Source organism: Gopherus evgoodei, chromosome 4 (assembly GCF_007399415.2).
Source record: "Gopherus evgoodei ecotype Sinaloan lineage chromosome 4, rGopEvg1_v1.p, whole genome shotgun sequence".
Lineage (NCBI taxonomy): Eukaryota > Metazoa > Chordata > Testudines > Testudinidae > Gopherus > Gopherus evgoodei.
Window position 1 is genome coordinate 84,110,286 of NC_044325.1, and position 16,056 is coordinate 84,126,341.

The 16,056-nt window shown below is 42.6% G+C and overlaps 1 protein-coding gene across 4 annotated transcripts in view; it reads right to left on the bottom strand.

Annotated features, from left to right (window-relative positions):
* Positions 1-16,056, bottom strand: part of LDLRAD3 (low density lipoprotein receptor class A domain containing 3) — a 267,822-nt gene that overhangs the window by 170,920 nt on the left and 80,846 nt on the right. For all 4 annotated transcript variants that reach the window (XM_030560033.1, XM_030560032.1, XM_030560031.1 and 1 more), the window contains exons 3-4: positions 9,277-9,402; positions 4,152-4,286 (exon numbers count right to left, since the gene is read on the bottom strand). In XM_030560033.1, coding sequence (XP_030415893.1) covers positions 4,152-4,286; positions 9,277-9,402 — 261 coding nt within the window. The remainder of the gene's footprint in view (positions 1-4,151; positions 4,287-9,276; positions 9,403-16,056) is intronic.

A 16,056-nucleotide genomic window follows, 5' to 3' on the forward strand; every position in this document is an offset into this window, starting at 1 on the left:
GAAGTGCAGGCTCCATGCAGCGCTTACCTCAAGCAGCTCCCAGAAGCAGCGACATGTCCTTCCTCCAGCTCCTACGCAGAGGTGTGGCCAGGCGGCTTTGCGTGCTGCCCCATCGGAAGGTGCCATCCCTGCAGCTCCCACTGGCCATAGTTCCTGGCCAATGGGAGCTGCAGAGGTGGTGCTTGGGGGAGAGGCAGCATGCAGAGTCCCCTGGCTGTCCCTATGCATAGGAGTCAGAGGAGTGCAGGGGACCCTGCTCTCCAGCTGGAGCACCGGAACGGGGCAAGCCCCAGATCCTGCTTCCCGGTGGGAGCTCGAGGACTGGATTAAAACGTCTGGAGGGCTGGATGCAGCCCTTGGGCAGTAGTCTGCCCAGCCCTGGGATAAACCTACCTGAAGGGGTGGGACCTAGTGTTGTTATGAAGCTTAATTATGTCTAAATCTCAATGACATTCTCAGATAGGAAGCAGTACACAGGGACAATCTCATGCACAGTACTACAGACATCACCTTCAGTGTGTAATATAAAGTACAATACATTCAATATTATGACAAGGCTACTGGGAGAAAATTTCTACAGTATACTCTGTAGCACAATTCCACAACACACATCATGCTAATTAGATCTCCTGTACAATGAAAGAGGACTGCCTTAGAAATGAAAGATGGTTATTCCTCTTATAAGGACTACCAGGGGAAATATGACTCTGATACATGAGTCAAAATAACTCATGAGAATTGCTCACCAGGAGACATATGTGGAGAAAACCTGAGCATGTTGGACACTCCTGGTTAAGTCTAAATCTTCTATGCATGAATACTACAGCCTGGGCAAACTTAATTTACAAACCCAGCACTTCAAAAAAATAGTCTGAATTCTTGTCTATCATCTATTCGTTTAAAGGAAGTATATATGGCTGCACAAAGGTATACTGAGGTATATAAAAGAGGCATACCATGATGAGCAACAAATATATATGTATAGGGTGAATGTGCAAAGGACCAGCAGGAGTCTCCATGTACTACTTAAGTCTCCCTTAAATCCTTTTTAAAAACAAAAAAAACAAAAAAGTTTAAGTGGGACTTACTTAAGTGATGCATAAGCTTTATGCTGGCCCCTTGCAGAATGAGGAATTTCACCCCTGGGGCTTGTCCTCACTATTATTTTTTTTTATGTATGTATGTATGTATGTATGTATGTATGCATGCATGCATACATGCATACACACACACACACACACACACACACACAAGTTAACTGTTTGTCATTTAAATCAAGGTACTTCCCGCTTCGTAAAGGCTAGTGTGGACACTCCACGCACCACTGATCTTGGCTATAGATACCTGTTCTTTACTTTCAGAGCAACTGTGCAGAGTTTTCCCAAATCAGCTTTTATAAATGTTCTAAGTACTTTAGATTAAATTCATATAAATGAATTATTTTATCTAGTCTAATTTAAAGTCTAGTGTAAACATAACAGCGTATTTGGAGACAGTGACTCTTCATTTATGTTCCCGTAGACTATTTGGCCCATTTCACACTTTATACCTCCACATCTGTGACAGGCAGGTAAGCAAGCATTGTCATTTATAGATGTGGAAATAGGGCTACGCTGATTTGTCCAATGAAGTCTGTCAGAGTCAAGATTTGAATTCAGGTATTCCCTACTTCCAGTTCTGTGCTCTAATTCCATCGCTCTTTGGAACTGTGAAAGCACCTAATTGTTCTGTAGGACATTACACTATTCCAATTGCTATTCTGGTTACAGAGAAATCACAGTGTACAGTGAGAGTATGGTTTCTCTCTATGGGGATTCAGTTGTGCACAGAATAAGAAAGAATGACTTCGTTTAACCCTCCCCTTAATCTGACTTTCCCAGAGGAGCAAAGAAATACAAAGTAACATCCTCATGAAATATGGCTCTTTTCTTCTCCCGGGTCCAACCCATCACTTCCAAAAGCAGATTGTCATGACAACACACACAATCTGGAGACAATCCAGCCAATAAATCTGCAGAGGAAGCAGCCATCCCAAGTGTGGAAAGAATGCAGCTGCTTTAAATCTCCAACGGCACAATAACCCCCACACAAATTAACCTTATTAGTCTGCTGTAGCCATCTGGAGAAGAGCGCTGGTAAATATTTTCAAAGCCGCAGGAGCCCCAATGCCCTCCCTGCCCTGCAAGGCAGAAGCCCCAAGACCCCCACCCCTCAAATGAAGCCCCAAATGAGGGGACGGGGGACTCATGGAAATAATCTCTGAGAATTTAAGCCTTGTCTATAGTGAAAAATAACGCACGCCTTGGCACTAACAGCAGCATTATCACAGAAGCAGCACCCAAGCGACTATGCCTCAAGTCTTTTCTCCTCCCGTCTTCAAGAGGAGCATTAGATCACAATGTTTCATTAGTCCAGCAGGAAGATTCTAAACCGGCCTCTCCAGGCTTCTCTCTGATCAAAGGTGCGTTTGCAGGTTGCCCACTCACTGAACCCTCTCTGTGCCAAGAGTATCAACATGACCCTTTTTATGCTCAAGTCTTGAATAAAAGGAAAGAGTTTTTCGTAGGTAAAGAAGGAAAGGGAGATGGGAAGAAACATGCTTTAAAAAAAATTTGGTGATATTGTTAAAATAGTGCTTTTTCCTTACGTTGGCTTCTGATAAGGAAAGTGACAGTGGCACTTTTCTTCTCGCATTTCTCAAGGGTATTTTTATGTTTGGGATTTTTTTCCTTTAGAGTATCAGCTCATCAGTACTGCCAGCCACTATTAAAAAAAAATTGTTCTCATTTCAGTTTTACTGACTCCCTGTCTTCTTGCATGCCACTCACCTCTGTTGTAGGAATAGCCTCCTAAGTCTCTGTGGACCAAGCACACTTCCTTCTCCTGCAAATCATTCCATCTTTTACAAAACGTTCCTTCCCCTGATCTCTCCAGCAGTAATACCCCCACATCTTCTCACACGAGATAGCACTTCAGATGTTTTGTATTTGTCCGATTAAGTCATTCCCATCTTGGTTCCCACTCCCCCTACCCACATTTTATAAGACGCCATATACACATTTATAGGAGGAAAATGCAAAACTGCAAAGTGTTAGAGACTGCGTTATAATAAGTCTTTTTTTATTATAAACATAGAAGGCCCTGGAGAAGTGCAAAATATTAGAGGAAGTCACAGATTGGACAAATTAATTAGGTCTCAACAACCCTGCAAGGTAGGAAAAATTATCATGCCTATGTTACAAATGGGAAGGAGGCACACAGCTCCATCCTAGGTCATTCTGAGTGAGTCTGTGTGCTGGGAACAGAATGTAGAACTACCAGTTCCAAGTCCCCTGCTTTGGACACTAACATGCCCATATGATCACAGTTTATTTAGCCTATAATGCTAAAACAAGTGGCGAACTACTGAACAAATAATAAAAAAAACCCACACTCCCAGAACACACAGTCTCATTACCTTCCTATAATATTTTATCTGAGTCATGAACAGCAGGAGCAGCAGACCAGAGTTATATTTGCATAATTTGTTTTCCGTTCTAACCTTCCCTCTCTCCATTTTCAGCTAGCTATAATTTTTGAAGCTTTCACTTTTTTTAGCCTGAAATTTTTCAGGCTTCCTCTCCAGCTGAAGGTGATTTGTTTTTCCCTTGAAAGTCTGAGCAAAACAAAGGTTCAGCCTTCTTAAGAGTGAGGAAAAAAAACATGTCCTACTATGAAAAGTGTCTTGCAGAATGGAATGTGATTGTGCAATGAGAGTCTATAGTGTTATGTATAGACAGGTTTACCCATCTATGAAATGGGAAGAATGCTGGGAGTTGGGAGGTTCTCTTAATTCTCTCTTTTGGCCCAATCCAGCTCCCACTGTAGGAAGACTCCTCCTGACTTCAATATGAACTGGATTAGCCCTTGTAAGCTATTTGAGCTCCTCGGATGAAAAATGCTATTGCAAGCTTTTGAAAGCTCAGATAATGAACTACACACAAACTGGAGAGTTGCAATAAACACTGCTGTAAGATTATTTGCACGGGGAAGATAGAACTGTTATTCACAACACTGGCTAAGACAGGAGTCATATTTTCTTCTAAATCTGGTCCTCAGTAGTTAGGCTTTGCTTAACCCTTCAGAGTGCAATCAAAAAACCCTGTACCTACCTTGAGGGCTTTCACAGCTTTCTTCATCACTGTTGTCCTGACAGTTATTTTGACTGTCGCATACAAAGCTTTTATCGATGCAAAGGCCGTTCTTACAGTGGAATCGGGCAGTAGAGCACAGCAAAGGATTTGCTGCTGTGAAAACAAAAGTGTGATCTTTCATTAGAAACTAGCTCTTGCCCAGACAGAGAACTACTCCCTAAGGGCTCCTACAAAGACAGGTCACAACTCAACATTTGGTCTGTTTGCTGAGCCTGTGGGAGTAACATGACAGTCAAGTAAATTGAGTACTTCTAAATGATGGGAGATGGAAGTTTCAATTCATGTAATATTCATTAGAATTATGAGCGAGCTAGTCCACCCACAGCTATCATAGGCCTTCTCTTCAAACTGTGTCACTCACTCTTAGATGTTTAAACATTGCTCCTATTTTAGACAGGGATGTTAGCCTATTATTACGGTTGCCCAACACTTCCCATTATAAGCAAACAGGCGCATCTAAAACTTTGCCCAACTTTAACCATTTGAGAAGATGTTTCTTATGCCTCAGGCTGTATTTTTATTTTGGAAATTTTTAGCCACAGTGATTCAGCCATTTCTGAAAACGAGACTAGAGTGAAATATTTTGCCCACATTAAAAAAATTCAGGCGAAACTTTTCTTATAAAAGCTTGAGAACCTCAGGCTTTGCAGCAGGGACTTGAAACTTAGCAGGGGGGTGACCTTTGTATCAAAGATGTGCCTTTTGCCATCACTGTGAAAATATAGCCAACTTATAAAGCCTTTGAAATACTGGAATTAGTCAGTGTTTCACAGCTTAATTCCCCAAAGATTCCATCAAGAATGGGTATGCTCTAGACTGGGGGTAAGTAGGACTTTCCATGCAATTATAGTTCCCAGCCGCTCTGGGACATGCCAGGTGTTGGTCTAACCCTGGAACTGAGAGCAGAGAGCATGTCTCATAATGCATACGTATGAAGGGATCGAATTAGGGTTGCACAGATGGACAATCTTAATTCTGACATTTCCTAGCTTTTCAAGGTTTGACTTTGCAACCTTAATAATGTTCTTTTAAGTTTTTGTATATGTAATATTTATATTGTGATAGTGCTTAGGAGAACCAGTCATAGGCAAAGACCCCAGTGTGCTGTACGAACACCCAACAAAAAGGCTGTATATAGTCAAAGATTTTATAATTTAAGTAGATTCACAGAAGCAGAAAAATTTCATCATCCACTTTCCCCTTCTAACCTAGCATTGTTAGTTACAGCACATTTACTGTTCTGTCCAGTCTCATTTGAAAAGTTTCAGGCTGTAAGATTTCCACCACTTCCCATGGGAGACTATTCCACAGTCTAATACATCTCACTGTCAAGATAAATACCAAGGAAATCTGCCAAAGTTTCCATTTTCTTAATTTCATCTTTTTACTCCTAGCTATACCCTGAGTATCGCACTAAATAATCTCTCTCTCTGAAGGGTGTTTGCACCCTTCATAGACAGCATATGTAACCATACCTTCCTCCTTACTCATTGCTTAGCCAAGCTAGACATTATTTAACAATTTTACTATCTCCTCACATGTCAATCCCCACAGCCTCTTAAGCATTTTTGTCGCTCTTTTCTGAACTCCCTCCAGGTTCTAGAAACAAGGTGATTCAAACTGAATGCAATATTCAAAATTAAACTTTAAAAAGAAGTTGACAGTGCCCTTTTATAAGCCTTGTTTGCTTCCAAGCATGGAACTGCCACAATTACCAAGGAGATTACAGTTCTCAAAGACTAACAGGCTGCCTACCTTCCTTCCCCCACCCCACCACCCTTTAAAACTAACCAAGAGAGCCTCCCAAACAGTACATCTTCTCAATCTCTGAAATGAAACACAGTTTAAAGACTTATGTTCATACAATCCCTCGTATATAAGATAAACACCACACACATCTGAGGAAATATTATATATATATATATATATATATATATATATATATATATATATATATATATATATATATATATACACACACACACACACACACACACACAATCCTGTAACCCTACAACATTCATTTATAATGAAAATGCCAACTCTGCATTGCCTTTAAGCTAAATGCATGACATGGATTTCATAGTGGACACCAGGGCCTACAGCACCATTGCTCCTAGAGAAATTGAGCAGAAGGTAGAGGCGTAGTTTAAGCATATTGAAGGTATTATCTTTAAAGACATCTGGGGAAGGGTAGAAGATCAAAGGAGCACTATGATCGTTGTAAGGCACATTCAGATATATATTGCGCGCACACAGGAAATGATGTAATTCATAACCAATTACATATGTGTTGAGCGGATGTATTTTAAAAACCTGCGATCTGTAACTTTTAATTCCACCACCTCAAAGGATTTATTATTCAAGGCACCTTGGGTCCAAAGCTCCTTCTAGTCCCGTCTGTTCAAAAATAATCCAAAGACCGCAAATCATTTCTCTTGACTTTAATCCTCTTTCTCTAACTTCATTCTCTCTCTAGGGTTGCCATTTCCCCACTACATTCTCTCAGGGCCCAAAACAGTCACTACAGGCCATCAACAAATGGCAACTTCAAGAAAGGTCAGAGATGTTGGTGCTACCGTAGAGATACCTCAGTGTGGGGGGGAGCACAGAGATGAAAAGGGAATGCCTCCCCATGCAGTGGACAGTGATCTGTTACTGTAAAAATTGCTCCTTTTGTTATGTGAGAAAGATGCAGTCTGTTGTCCTCCTCCTGACCTTTAAATGTCATTAAGAAAAAAAAAATCCAGCCTGCTCTGTTAAGAGCAAGCGCTTGCTGAAAGCTGTCATCTGCAGACCCAGAGCTCATCAGCGTATTTACCAATTCCAGTTAATGGCAGCAGAGCTGCCTGGTCGAACATAACCTTTCCTTTCTGCTATGCTATATCCTTGCTGCAGTTACTGATACAAACGGGTCTAATTCAGCACATGCAAAGGTTTTAGCACAAGTCAAAAAGTATTAAAACTATCTTTCTGCTGTGACTTCCCTGAAAACAACTGACGGGGAGAAAGGCTCAGGTTATTTTTCTGCCACTTTCACAGGAAGCTTGCCCAATTTGGAAAAAATTAACCCATGTGTATAGAACCCATATTTCAAGCTTTTAAGTCACACTTAAGTGACATATAGGCTTTATGCTGGTTCTCCATACAAGGGTGGATTTCACTCTAATAAAATAACTACCATATATACTTGTTCATAAGCCAAATATTTTGGGGGAAAAAAATGACACATTAAAGAGTGGGGGTTGGCTTATAAATAGGTCTACACCAAAAATTTGATTATTTTAAACTCTATAGAATCATTGAATTGAATATCTAATACATTGTTGTTTCGTTTACCTAGAGCGTCTGTAGACCTGGAGCCCCTTGGCTCCCTGTGGTCGCGGTTCGCTGTTCCCAGCCAATGGGGGCTGCGGGAAGTGGCGCCCCACTTCCCGCAGCTCCCATTGGCTGGGAATGGCAAACTGCAGCTAATGAGAGCTGAGGGTTTCTGTGCCTGTGAACGCTCCAGATAAACAAAACATCCCAACCTGTCAGCGGCTTACCCCGATGGGCTGGGAACCAAAGTTTTCTAACCCCTGAAATATAGGGTCGGCTTATAAAAGGGTCATTCAGTTTATGCTATTTTTACTTATCCATCTTGGGGGGGGGGGGTCAGATTATAAATGAATGGGCTAATGAATGAGTATATATGGTATATTGTTTTTCTAACAGCTAGCTTCCAGGATCTGAATGTCCAGCCAGGCTCTTTGTCTTTCCGTCCCCACCAGTAATAAAGAGTCAGCCATCAGAACTTAGCTGACAATTCTGTTGATGATGCACGAGGTAGACGACCTCTCCCGCAGCCATACTGGCTCTGCAGGGCTGTGAAGTCAGCAGGTGTGTAAATCCAAGGACCAGCAGAAGAGACAAAAGATGACAAAGAGAGGAATGAGAAAAGGTAAGCAATGCCCAGATCACGGAAGTCACCCTGTGAGAGAGATACAGGGAGCAATTTCTTACTATGATCCACTCTTTTTTATTTAGTGAAACTCTCTTGTCTGTAAAGAAAGTTAAAGCTCGATAAACATTAATGCGGAGCCCTACTCCACCATCCGCTGCCTGATTATAACAGAACTGTCAAGTTTAGCAAGGGCACCAGGAATAAAATGGGTGAGCACACCCTTGGCAAACAGTAGCAGGCAGACATGAGTTGGTTTATAAAAAAAGACAGTGCAGTAATGAGTGTTTGGAGGATGTCAAGAGTGGCTGGTTATGTTTCAGTGTTTAATGTGGATCAACCACAAACAATAATGCTTTACTAACTTAAGAATATAAAGACATTCTAGGCAGGGCCTTTGACCCAGACCCCAATCCCTGCCGCTGAGCCCCACCACCTTCACCTGGACCCCCCTGCAGAGTCCCATTACCATTGCATCCAAAATCCCCAACCAGCCCCTGTGCATCCAGATCCCCCCCACAGCCAGATCCCCCACTGGGCCGCATGTACCCAGCTTGCCCCACACACAACCGTGTCAACCTACACCTGGATCCCCCATGAAACCATGCCACATTTGGATCCTGCCTTGCTCAGCCTGCCTACCCACACAGAGGGACGGGACCCTGGAGTGTTTCTGGGGCAGGCCCAGCCCTTGCGCTGTGTCAGGGTTGGGTGCAGCCTCACCACTGAGTCTAAGTCCCAGGGAGGGAGCCCCATAGTGATCTTCCACCTTTGTGCAGCCAGTAGCCTGTGCTCCCCAATGCCATGCTGGAGCCTCCACATTAATTTAACAAATAAAATTTGCAGAATTTTAAAATACTGTATGCAGAATTTTAAAATTTTTGGTGCAAAATGCTCTGAAGAGTAGAATTTACACTTTCTGATGAGGTAGGTTTCTGACAGTTATTAACACTATAAATCTCCTGTTGCTACCAAGAGGCCCTGCAGTCATAAAGCAAACACCTCACAAGATGATTTAGGTAGTAAACAGGGAGTGTGCATTTAAATCAGGGTTAAAGAACTGAAATGTTTCCCTCTTGTCCTTGTTTGTTTCAACAAATCAATACTGACGTTTCTCCATGAGCAGGTAGACTTGGCACTTACTACAGTTTTCTTCATCACTGCCATCTGGACAGTCCTCAAAGCCGTTGCACCGGAAGCGGCCAATGATACAGTGGATCCCGCTAGCACAGGGGAAGAACGTGGAGCCACATTTTGATTTGGCTTTTGCTGCAAGACAAGAAACACAAAGAAAGCCAGAATTAGGGAAACAATTAAAACATCTTCATATCAGAAGGATCTAAACACAGGGCTAACCAGACACTTCCCATTACAAGACCCTGCTTTCAGTTCTTATAATTTTGTCAAGATTAAATCATTTAAAGGACAAAATTTTCCATGCAGGGTGTCTGCCTCACGCTGATTTTTTTGTTGTTTTATTTTGAGGGTTGGTTTTTTGTTGTTGTTGTTTTCAACCAAAACAGTTCAGCTGTTTCTGAGAACAAGGCTAAGGAAAAATACGTTCTTCTGCCCATGTTAAAAAATTCTAGCAACTTCTCTTAGAAAAGCTCTAGAACAGGGACATGAAATTTGGTAGGGGATGGAGGACCTTTGGATACGTTTCTTTGCTGTCCTTGTGAAAATCTGATCAAATGTGGACAAGTTATAAGGCTTTGGAAAAAAAAATTATCGAGCATTTCAAACTGTGGAGACCTATTAGAGTTCTGCAGCTAAAAATCCTAAAGATTCTCTCTGCATGGAGCCGACTCTAGCCTGGACTCTCTGGCAAATGGAACTCTGGACTGCTGAGGATCATGCTGGGTCCACAGACCTGAAAGGAGAGCAGTGAGCCTGTCTCTCAGGTGCCCAGGATGAATTGCCTACTGGGCTCAGGGAACGTGGAGGAGGGAGATGCCCGATTCAGCTGCAGAAGAGACAAGAGCCAGAGGGTTGTGAGGAAGGAAGACTGGGACTGGAGGCTGGCAGGAGGAGGGAGGGGAGGGAAATTGGTAGTCAGGGTGTGGGAGGAGACCGGGACTGGCTGGGCAAGGAGTGGGACAAGGAACTGGGATGTGAGAAGGACAGCAATACTGGACAAGGAGCCTGGGGAGAGAGCTTAGGACTGAAATTCTGTGGGGATGGGGACAAAGAAACAAGGGAAGAGGGTGCTAGAGCCCAGGGTTGGGGAGAGAACAATCAGATGAGAAGCAGGAAGTGGGGAACAAAGGCTAGCTAGGCAAAGAGACTGGGGGCAGAAGTGGGAGATTGGGATAGGCAGTCCAGTGGGGTAAGACTAGGGACAGGGTTAGAAGGGATGGAGCGAAAGGGGCCATGCTTAGCAGGGGTGGACTGTTAGAGCATGATCCCCCTCCACAGCCTGGAATATAATCCAAAATTTCCAAGTCTCATCATCCCTCTGCTATTAGAAAATATCTATGAAACCCACTGGCAAAGTATGTGTCCACACAGAGAATCTGTGATAGTCCCACTACAGTTCTGCTCTACGCAGCAGTAGTAGGCTGTCATTTTCTATCAGTAACTTCATTTGCGCAGTGGCAGAGGTCTGTATGCTGCATAATATGGCCACTCATATCATGATGGCAAGAGCAAAAAACATAACTCTGAGCCATGGGCTCAAAAAGCCTCAGCTTCTACCGTCTGAGCTCAAGACAAGTCCCATTTGACTGTTAGCATGACAGCGTTTATGGCACAGTTGAGCAGCTTTGATTCTACTGTATTCTAGTCAGGTCCAAACATCTCATATTTCTATCTTGCCCTGCCTTTCCAAAGATTTCAAAGAGCTGTACAGATTATAGATACACTCGGAAACGGAAATACTTCCAAGGAAGAAGATTGCAATCAATGGGTATGAATACAATCAATGTACAATCAAAAAGCCAGGGGAAGAAATCTCTTTCCATGGTCAATGGGACGGACACCTGTTAGGGCACAGACCACTTCTAAGCTAAGTTTCCCACCTGTGGTTAACACCACCAAAGAACAAACCATTCCCCCAAAACTTTCTCCGAGAGGTCCTGCAAGAAGATTTAACATGTTTGCTCAAATTCCTTTATCCCTTCCCTTCTAATTTTTCACATTGGCATTCGGCAAGCATTTCCCTTGAAGCTGTATTAGTGGATTCTGGCCTCTTTGAAAGGTTTCTTATAAGTCACAGCCAGTTCATTCACTCACTAGCATATACCTGTATGCAATCAGACCTGCTCAAGTGTGTGTAATTATAATAGAACACATATCGTCCTCTAGTCACTAGCTTCTGAGAGAGAAGACTTCAATTGTATAGCTAATGTAGATTCTCCTTTGGCCCAGATGGTAATGGCCTGTTTTCTTGGAGTAGAATGTCCCTCGTTCTAACCCTACCATCATGTGTTGACAGCTATGCATTTGCAGCACATGGATTTTATGAGGACTCCCTGAACTGGCAATCAGAGTGCGATGGTGATAGGCAATGCCTTTATGCCCAGAATGAATCTGTGCCTCACACACTGGCAAAATTTAACTGGAGGATGGTGAGGAAGTGTTAGGAGAAGACAGCAAAGGAGGCACAAAGAGTGCAACAGTGGCAGAGGAAAAAGGAAAGGAAGTAACTCAGAAAGGTGAGGGAGCAAAGAAGCCAGGACTTTGGCATCAATTCGGAGGAGATTCTCTCTTGCAGAGATAAAGTCGACATAGCTGCAATGAAATCTTCCCTGATGTCTCTCAGCAGATATTATTACATAAACTGTTTTAAGAGCAGTCACAGCAACTTTTACTTGATTTAGTATCCTTCAAAACCAAGCCATGCTGTCCCTGTCCCGCACATTCTCTTTACAGTATTAGTAGTTCTCAATTAGGATTATGAAGTATAAGTTAAGATGTATCACTTCAGATATTCACCAACTACCATTTTTTCCTGAACAGAATCCAAGGTCCATTCAGAAACAATAGGCCATTGCTTTGAAGAAAATAGGCAATAAATTATCCTGGAGTTACTGCCATGCTTAAACACACTAACTTTGGTAGCAGAAAAATCTCAATTGAAACATATTTTATGTCCTCAGAACTCTTTCCATATTGCATTAGAGCTACATATCTTAATAGCCTTATGCTCTGAGACAAGTCCATACTTCACTGAGCATTTTACGCTTCAGCTGCAGAATGTGAGGACCACTGAAGTACCCCCATGGCAAGCACAATCTGTTCACATCCACCAGGTAGCTGCTGCGTATTATGGATTTGACTCTGCATTCACACTAGATAGCTAGCTGGCTTCAGTGGCAGTGAGAACGTATTGTCATCACTTCCTCACTACAGGCGGGGTTCACAGCGCTGCCTATTAGGGCTGCCCAGCACTCCCCATTGCAAAAATCTTGTTTTTGGTTGCGTATAACTTTGCCAAATTTTAACAGTTCAGGCTGCTATTCTATATGCAGAGTTGTCTGCCTGAATAATTTTTTTGGAATAATTTCAGCCAAAATGGTTCACCCATTTTCAAGAACCAGGCTAGGGAAAAATAAGTTTTGCCCATGTTAAAAGCTATGGAGACCATTAATTTGAATAGCTCTAGAGCAGTGGTTCTTCGCCTTGTGGTCCCAGTCGGCACACAGTGCAGCCCATGTGACATCCTCAAGGCCGTATGCGTAGCACACATATCATTTGGATGAGGCCCATGTAACGCATGGAGAGCTGCATATGCAGCCAACAATGGTAAATAGGTTCAGAACCACTTCTCTAGCACCTCCATACTTTAGACCAGGGATGTGCCTACTACCATCGCTGGGGAAAATCTACCCACATGTGGTCAAGTTATAAGCCTTTTTAAAACTGCAGTTTGTACATGGTCAGAAACAACTTCTATCTTAGCAGTCAAAATTGCCCAAGAATCCATCCTCACTGAGCATGCTCCAGCCTTGGGGGGAGGGATAGCTCAGTGGTTTGAGCACTGGCCTGCTAAACCCAGGGTTGTGAATTCAATCCTTGAAGGGGCCATTTAGAGATTTAGTTGGGGATTGGTCCTGCTTTGAGCAGGGGGTTGGACTAGATGACCTCTTGAGATCCCTTCCAACCCTCATATTCTATGATTCTCTCTCAGCTCCCAATGCTCACTAGGCTGCACGTGCACCAACACCACTGAGCACCGGCAACCTTAATTCTGGCATTTCCTAACTTTTCAGTGCCTGATTTAGCAACCTTAATAACAACGTTCTGTGACCACAGTATATTGCACACAAAATAGCTAAATCAGATCCCACTGCAGTCAGGAGATGAGGAAAGCAACATGCTCTAGACTCCTTGGACTTAAAAGTTTTGCTGTTTAAGGTGCTTCATGCTGCTATTGGGGGGGGGGGGTGTCTAAGTTTTAAAAAGGCCTTTCCCAGATTTCTAGAATCTCAAATAGCCAAGATCTAATGAGCAGGTGGGATTCAGAGAGATTTTCACTCTCAGGTTGCAGGTTTAAACCTAGCCCATGCTGGTGGTGAGAGGAAACTGCTATAATCTAATGATTAAATATGGCATTACGGAGTTTGCTGGCTTCAGTCCACTTGTTAGTGAACAAGAGTCCACATCACATAAATCACTACTTCAGCCATCATTTTCAGTGGCGAGGGCTAAGAGTAGATGGCCCCTAGAGACTGAAATATCCTCATATCTTAGAATTGGTTCTTTAAAGTCAGGACACAAATACACTGGTAGGTCAACATGGGGAAACTTCAATTGCTCTTGCCTATGCTGCACCTGCTGTCTGGATAAATGGGGACTTCAGTCTACAGCCCCTACTTACTAGCACCAAATCCAGAAGACAATAAAAATCTGGCTGATGAGTTACAAGACGTTACATAGGACATACAGAGATCCTTACTTATTTTTAGTTTTCCCCTCTTGACACAGATCACCCAAAGCAGGGGGATTTAAATTTGCACTCCAGGAGAAACAGCATGACTGCTTTTACATAATTACATCAAGTACAATGCAAAGCAATGAGCTGGAATTCAACCAACCAATATTTGTCTGGCACATGTATGTGCCTTTGTTTGAAATTGGAGGGATTTCCCCTTGTCCAGACCCTCTTTGATATTGTGTCATGGCAGATATGACCCAAGAGCAGTAAATTACATTAATTTACACACACATCAGCTGAAATAGAATATGCACACAGAGAAAAATGAGAACTGCCAGAGCTGCAGCACCATGGACACTAGGAAGAACAGAACAAGTGCATCCTTTCACCACTGAAACATGCATTTCAGATCCCCTTTTGGCCATCATTAACCACTGAGAGTAAATCCCCTGTTACCAAAAAGCACCACAGGTCTCAAAATCTATCAGTTACTTTTCTGTTGGTTTGGGAAGAGCACTTCACCACAGCGAAAGTTGGTCTCTAAAACAAAACCCCACGCTGATTCACTAATGAAGGGTGAAATTCACCCCGTGCAGACAGCTAGCACAAAGCCTATGCTCAAATTACATCCCAGTTGAGTCCTATTTTGGCAGCTTTATGCTGCCCTTCTGCACAGAGGTCAATTGCTGCCAAAAAGCAAAGTCACTTTATAGCTTTTATAGCTATTTCCATAGAATTGGGTTATATATTCCAACACAGAAATGACAGCTTGCAGGCATCACTCTGCAGCATTGATTAAAAGAACGTAATATTACTAGCTGTAGGGCACCAATAGAGAACCTCAGAAGATAATACATTCCCTTTTTAAAAAGTTTAATCTGTTTTATGATTTTTCAGCATAGAGAAGAACAATTCTCTACAGGGTGGAACCAAACAGAGACGTGGCACATACAACGTACAAGCATAATTATACATGGTTGGATTAACAAAATTATCAAGCCCCCCCAGCTCAGAGGATCCCAAAACATGATTGGAAATGGACAGCCTTGCAATGGATCCTCATTATTGGAGGCACCAATGCTTTTGTACTTCATAATTAAGTGTGTGTATTGTCGCAACTGAATATCCAAGAGATCAGATGTGATACCTAACTACCAGCAAGCAAGATGTAGAGAGAGAACTGACAAACAAGGGCTGGGTACAAAAGATCCAAGTAGCCTCGCAGAGGGAATCCAAATATTGGTCAACAGCACACTGCTGGAAAGTCATAAAAAAAGGGCTTTTGAGAACCCAGAGCCACTTGTTTGGTGGCCATTAGGCTAAAACAGTCCCAATCTGCAGGGCTTGTTTTAAAACCTATTTATTACAATTGGTGTTTTTTCTTGTTGTGCTGAGCACCGCCACTGATATCTTCTTAACCACCTCTCTGCCAGCTCACCTCTAAATTGCTGCTTCAAAATCCAAACCTCAAGAGAGAAAACTTGCTGACTGAGCTTAATTCCTGAACCATGTCACCAGCATTTTGCATCTATGATAGTATGTGACACAGAACAAGCAGATTTCCTATTTTTAATTAAGGAAATTATTTTAAAACACACTCTAATTCCATAATCATTTTCAGACGGGGGCCAGGGAAACATGGCTAACAACGTAGCCAAGTAAGCAGCAGACATTTTGAGGTTATTCGCAGCTGAAAGTGAATGACACGTATTTCAATATCAGCATCTTTCCACTCAAACTGTTGCTTCAGAACCTCCCCAGGAAGCAATCATGCAAAGTAGCGATATGCTGATTCACAAATCACAGGTCTCAGTCCTACAATAATGATGATGTATTTGACTAATCAAATCTTGGTACCTTCCATGCAACAGCAGCAACTCTCTAAACTGATTCTGTATCCTGTGCAGGTACTGCATCACTTCACCGCCATGGATATTTTCTTAACCACCTCTCTGCCAGTCCACCTCTAAATTGCTGCTTTAAAATCCAAACCAGTTCAGCTGTGACAGAAAGTTGCATCCCGCTAGTTAACTAGTGGACCCTATACA